This window comes from Coloeus monedula (genome assembly GCF_965178545.1).
Source record: "Coloeus monedula genome assembly, chromosome: 10".
Taxonomy (NCBI): Eukaryota; Metazoa; Chordata; class Aves; order Passeriformes; family Corvidae; genus Coloeus; species Coloeus monedula.
This window is the reverse complement of record NC_138790.1, coordinates 14,025,952-14,031,899: the sequence shown is the minus strand read 5'-3', so window position 1 is coordinate 14,031,899 and position 5,948 is coordinate 14,025,952. Positions and strand designations below refer to the sequence as shown.

General features: G+C 60.1%; 1 protein-coding gene across 1 annotated transcript; it reads right to left on the bottom strand.

Moving 5' to 3' along the window:
* Positions 1-2,715: 2,715 nt before the first annotated feature.
* Positions 2,716-4,449, bottom strand: LOC309576678 (uncharacterized protein; the record flags this gene model as incomplete). Its single annotated transcript, XM_082288137.1, has 1 exon — positions 2,716-4,449. One exon carries the CDS (start codon positions 4,447-4,449, stop codon positions 2,716-2,718), a length of 1,734 nt encoding a protein of 577 aa, XP_082144263.1.
* Positions 4,450-5,948: the final 1,499 nt, after the last annotated feature.

The following is a 5,948-nucleotide window of genomic DNA, read 5'->3' as shown; positions in this document are numbered from 1 at the left end:
CACGGGGACGGTCGCCGAACCTGCAGCAGACTTGCAGGGATGCTGCTTGCTGGGACAGTGTTTTCTGGGGCGGATGGGAAGCCAGCCGAAGCCAGGGACAAGCTGTTCCTGCTGGGGCGGAGCTGCCCCTCACTGCTTATCGGCAACAACAACCCGTGTCCTTGGAGCACTTTGAAAAATAACCCGGCCCCAGGAGGACTAGAGGTGAGGCCAGAGGCAGCCGCCTGTGAGCATCCTGGCAAGGAAGTGGGGTCCTGGCCCCGGACATCCACTGGTGCAAGGATGGTAGCAGGGTGCTGCTGTCACGGGTGGCTCCAGTCCCACACCAAGGTCAGCATGCTTGCTTCCAGAAGCCCCCTAAGAGAGCCCTAGGTCTTTATTAAATCTCACTGGGAAATAGTGCTCAAAATATCTCTGCCATGAGAGAAGAGACCAGGTGCAGCTTAGCAAGGCAGATGAAGGTTGAACTTGATGTTAGAGGTGTTTTCCAACCTTATGATTCTATGGGGAGGGGACTACTGTGGGACCATCATGGTGGTCACCAGGACTTTTACATCCCAGCCAGCAGTGGGATGGTGAGGATGACTCATGGATCAGCTGAACTCCCTAGGAGTTTCAACCTGCCTGGAGGAGCAGCACACACTGTCATAAGAGCTGCATTGCAAGGGCCTGCGTTGAAACAAGCTGGGCTGGCAGCAGCTATGGAGGCATCCCCAGGGGCAGGAGGAGGGATACTTTACTGCACTCAGTCATCCTCATGGAGCAGATGGTGACACATGGAAAAACTCAGCTGACACAATCCACTGGCAGCCAGCTCTGAAGGGAGCCAAGCAAGTTCCCTACCACCCCAGCAGGGGACTGTGCAGGAGGCAGTCAGTGTCTCCATCGAGAAGCTCGCTGAGGTCTCAGCTCATTCTCCAAAAGCCCACCCACTGCTGTTGTATGGCTTAGCCCTCCTTGGTCCATCATCCCAGGCTGGAGTCCAGGGACCAGCAAGGGCTCTGCAAAGACAGCCCACTAACCCTCTCCCAGCCTCACTAACCCTCAGTCAACAGGCTTTTCCTCAACATGGTAAAAATCTCTGAGGAGTGGAAATCAAGTGCAGCCCCTGTCCCTACTGGGCCATTCCCTGCTGCACACCAGGAAGGAGTGAAAAACAGCTCTTGGCACTTGGAATGGACAATGGCACTTTAATGGGAAGGTCACACATCAGCACCCAACAGCCCCGAGACACAGTCCTGTGTCTTCTGTTATCATGCAGGCCCCAGCCCAGAGGAGTGACCCATCATGTGCACCAGCATAGAGCTGCTTGTGCCAGCACTGGCTACTGAGGTGCTGTGAGCAGCCAGCACTGCAGGGTGGACACCAAACATGCACCTTGTCCCACAGCAGCAGTCCTCAGGCTGCCTGGTGCCACCACGCCACACATGGGGATGAGCTGAATCCCCCCATGGCCATGCTACAGCTGGAGAAGGCGGCTGGATATAGGTGCTGAGGGGGGATGGAGTGGCACCCATTTGCAAACTGCAGAGCAGCCAGCACTTGCTGACCCCCCACTCTGTGCTGCCAGCATCCACCTGCCCAAGGGCTGCCACTAGGCAGGGGCACTGGGCACACATAGGAGGGCACTCAAGGGAGTACGAAGAGGATGAAAAAGCTTTGCCAAGCAGAGCAGGACCAGGTTGCTCACTAGCTGGCGGAGGGTATTAAGGAAATGGGAACCAGGGAAGGGGAGGAGTAGAAGCAGCCCCAACACGCTCCAGCAGCCCAGGGGCACAAGCACAGGAGCTTCTCCCAGCCCCTGCAGACACTGCACGCCCATTGTCCCACTCCTCTAACTACCCTCGCAGTGGGGCCAGTGCAAGGCCCTGGCACCCTGTGGGGTTGAGGCAGGGCGCTGCAGGCAGGGGCACGGCCACAGCAGGGTCAGCACCAGCATGCAGTGAGGGCTGGGGGGCTGCTCCTGCCCGTCCCCGATGCCAGCACCCTGTCCCGTGGCTCTCCTGGCTGCAGGTGCACGAGGGGAGCAGGCAGATGCTGGGATCAGGGGACGGTGCTGGCTGTGCTCTGGTCTGCCCTGCCTGCAGGCAGGGAGGGCAGCTGGGACGAAGCTGAGACACTCAGGGTGTGCCAGCCTGGCAGCAACCCAGCCCTGCCCAGGCACCCGTGAGTGACGGAGCAGCACGACGACATGCAGCTCTCCTGGGGCCAAGGTGCTCGCTCGGCTCCCGGCCCAGCATGATGGCTCGCACTGCCTGCCCAGGCAGGGGCAAGGGGGGAGGCATGGCGGGGGCAGAAGGTGGGGAAGAGGGGCTGGACAGGGGTGAGGGCGGCAGGCAGCACGAGGGCAGCAGCACTGCAGGGAATGATGCAAGGTGAAGGATGGGGAAGTCCTGTTATTTGGGGTAAACACCATCGTGGCCAGGCTGTGGCTCCTGGCTCTGCATCCCACAGCTTAGCTGCTGGACCCGGGCAGGGAATGAGCACAGAGGCTGCACTGGAGGCAGTAAAGGCTGGGGATAGTGGGCAGCCATGGGAGGTCACTCGGCGGGGAGGCCCTGCTGCAGACCAGGGGCAGAGCAGAGCAGAGCAGGACAGGGGTACACGCAGCACACACGGTGATGTCCCATCCCAGTCAGCAAGGGCAGCTGATGCAGAGCCACTGTCATGTCCTTGATCCCACAAGCACCTCTGCTCTCAGGGTCTGCCAGACACTCAGGCTTCATTCGGAGCCTTCATCCTCATGAGCACAACGTGGCTCTTCTTCCTACAGCCGTAGACCACCAGTGCCACCAGAGCTGCCAGCAGGGCCACGCACACCAGCACAACGACCGCTATCACCACCCCGCTCTGCAGGCGTGTCAGCCCCCACTGCCCCCTCTCTTCCTCCTCCTTCTTCTCCTCCTCCCCCTCCTCCTGTGGGGAGGCTGGCAGCCCCATGGGGGGCTCCATCGAGGCATCCTCTGGGGATGCTGCCTCAGAGGTGTGAGCAGGGAGCAGGGTGCTGGGATAGGGAGCAGCAGTGGGGGGCTGGGTGTCGATGAACTGGTCCCGTGGCAGCCCGGCAATGGGGATGCCCTGCAGGGCAGGAGGCTGGGCACACAGCGGGGGTATCTCACCCACCTTGTGAGGGTTCTCCTCCAGCCAGCCCTGCAAGGGCAGGATGCCCTTGTCACAGCGCCAGGAGTTGTTGTGCAGCCTCACCTCTCGCAGGGCAGTCAGCGGGGAGAAGACGCCGCCAGGCAGGTACTCCAGGGCATTGGAGTGCAGCTGCACGTGCCGCAGCCCAGGGGTGGCCCCGAAGAGGCCCCGTGGCAGCGCCTGCAGCTGGTTATGGTGCAGAGAGATGTTCTGCAGCTTGGGCAGCCCCTCCAGTGCCCGGGCATCCAGGCGGCGCAGGGCATTGGAGTGCAGCGACAGCTCCAGCAGCTCCCCCAAGCCCTGGAAAGCCCCTGGTGCCACCAACCGCAGACGGTTCTTGCTGAGAACCAGGAGCTGCAGCTGGGTGAGGTTGCTGAAGACGGCAGTGGGGAGGGTGGAAAGCTCATTCTCGTAGAGCCAGAGCTCCTGCAGGTTGGGCATGGGCCCAAAGGCACTGGGGGAGATGTCCTGCAGGCGGTTGACGTGCAGGGTGATCTTGGCAAGGGCGTGCAGGGGCAAGAAGACGCCGCTCGGCAGAGTAGTGAGGAGGTTGTTGGACAGGTAGAGCTTCTGCAGATTGGTGTTGTGTACAAAGAGTTCTGGGGACAGTGTCTCCAGCTGGTTCTGGTGCAGCCCCAGCTCCTGCAGCTCTGGCAGCCCATCAAAGGTGCCCACCGGGATGTGCCGGAGCCGGTTCTCGTAGAGCCGCAGCACCTGCAGCCGCGCCAGCCGCTCGAAGGCCCGGGGCGGCAGGCGGTCGATGTTGTTCCTGGCCAGGTTGAGCTTGGTGAGGCTGGTCAGCTGGTCAAACACCCCCTCCTGCAGCTCCTTCAGGTTGTTCCCGTGCAGCTGCAGCTCCTTGAGGTTGCTCAGATGGGCAAAGTGGGAAGGCTCGACCTGGAGGATCTGGTTACTGGAGAGGAGCAGAGACTCCAGCTTGTCCAGAGGCTCAAAGACCTGCACAGGAAGCTCCTGCAGCTTGTTGCTGGCCAGGCTGAGGTAGCGTAGGTCGGGCAGGTTCTGGAAGGCCCTGGGGCTGATGCGCGACAGGGCGTTCTTCTCAACGCGCAGCCCAATCAGCAGGGAGGCGTTGCCGAAGGCGGTGTCGCCCAGCTCAGCGATGCGCGTGTTGATGATCTGCAGGGTCATGGCATTGGCAGGGATGGGGCTGGGGACCGTGGTGATGTCAGCACCAAAGCACTCCACCTGGGCACTACGGACACACTGGCACTGCTCTGGGCACTGGCTACTGGCCAGCTGGATGCCCACTAGCAGCAGCAGCCACCGCTGCCAGCCTCCCTGCTCCATTGGACCTGCAGAAAAAACAAAGGAGAGGGGTTCAACCCCTGAGATTTCCCAGCTGCCAGGGCCACTGCCAGGGATGGATGCTGCTTTTCCTGTGGAAAAAGCCACTGAGGCTGTGGCCATCCTGCTCCCAGCATGGCAACGAGGCAGAGGAGGACATGCGAGGAAGGCTGGGGTCAGGCAAGGCTTGGCACAGCCCAGGCAGAAGCTCAGAGCAAGACAGAGCTGGGGACCATGGTGCCTGGCTGCCATACCACAGCTATTAGTGGCATCCCTGGCGTCCCAGCTCTCTTGGCTCCTCTGGCAGCCAGGAGTGTGGTTTCCTGTTTTACAGAGTGTGGCGAGCTGCTACCAGCAGCACTGGCCTCCTGGCACCACCAAAGAGCCAAGACCTTCACCAGAGCTGGCTTGCGGCACCCACAGCGGGTCCCAGCATTGTCCCAGCACCCCAAGCACCCTCCTAACTCTGAGCTCCTGTTGCAAAGCCAAGAGCAGTGCCTAGGGATGCTTTAGCTCCAGTGCTGCAGAAGCCTGGGTCAACAGGACCCTTGCCAGCTCCCAGCAAAGGCTGGGTACTGGGTGGCCCTGTGTTCCCCCCATCCCCAGCAGGAGGTCTCAGCCTGGCCTATTTTGGCCATCAGTGGGGTGTCTGATGTGGGCACGTGTACACAGGCTGGTGCCAGGGCTGGTGCCCAGGGAAGGGAGGGCCTTACAGCACAGTTCTCCATTACCCCACAAGCACAGATACCGTGGACACCCTCTCCTCCCTCCTCTGGCCTGGGAGCTTACTCCCTCCCTAGACTAAAGCAGCAGCATTGTGCCAGGTGGGCATGGACCAGCCCCCCTTAACAGCTTCATGTGGCACAAGGGTGGGAGAAAACCTGCAACTCCTTCTGCTCTGAGCACAGCTCAGCCAGACAGGCGAGTCAGGCAGCAGAGGAGTGTGGCCACAGTGCCTCAGCTGGCACCCAGGGTGTTGGGGCACAGCCCCTGCCCTCCTCCCCGCCCTCCCCCCAGGGAACCTTCTTGCTCTCAGACAGGGAGGGAGGAGTCCTCCACAAGCCAGCATAGTTTATGTTTCCCATATGGAAACAATCTGCATCCAAGAACAGCTTTGTTTATAGCAAGACATTTATAAACTTCCCCAAAAGCTTGGCACATCAAAAGCCCTGCTCATGTCACTCCCTGCTAAGGCAGCACTGAGAGCACCCACACTAGAGCAACCTTCAGGAAAGGCAGCTGGAAACAATTGATCTCTCTTTTTCTTCTAGGGACAAGAAACTTACAGACCAAGAGGCTGAACATTCTCTACTGCTCAGCCCCTCAGCATCCCACTGCTCCTAACATTGGACCCCAAAATGTTCCTGTGCCCCACTTAATTTTCTCTGTTGATCATTGTCTGGGATACATTGCCTATGTAACTCTTTCAGCTCCCACAGCATCCAAGTGGTCTCACTTTTTCAGAGAGCCCTTGCAAGATAAACATCTCCATCAAATAAAAA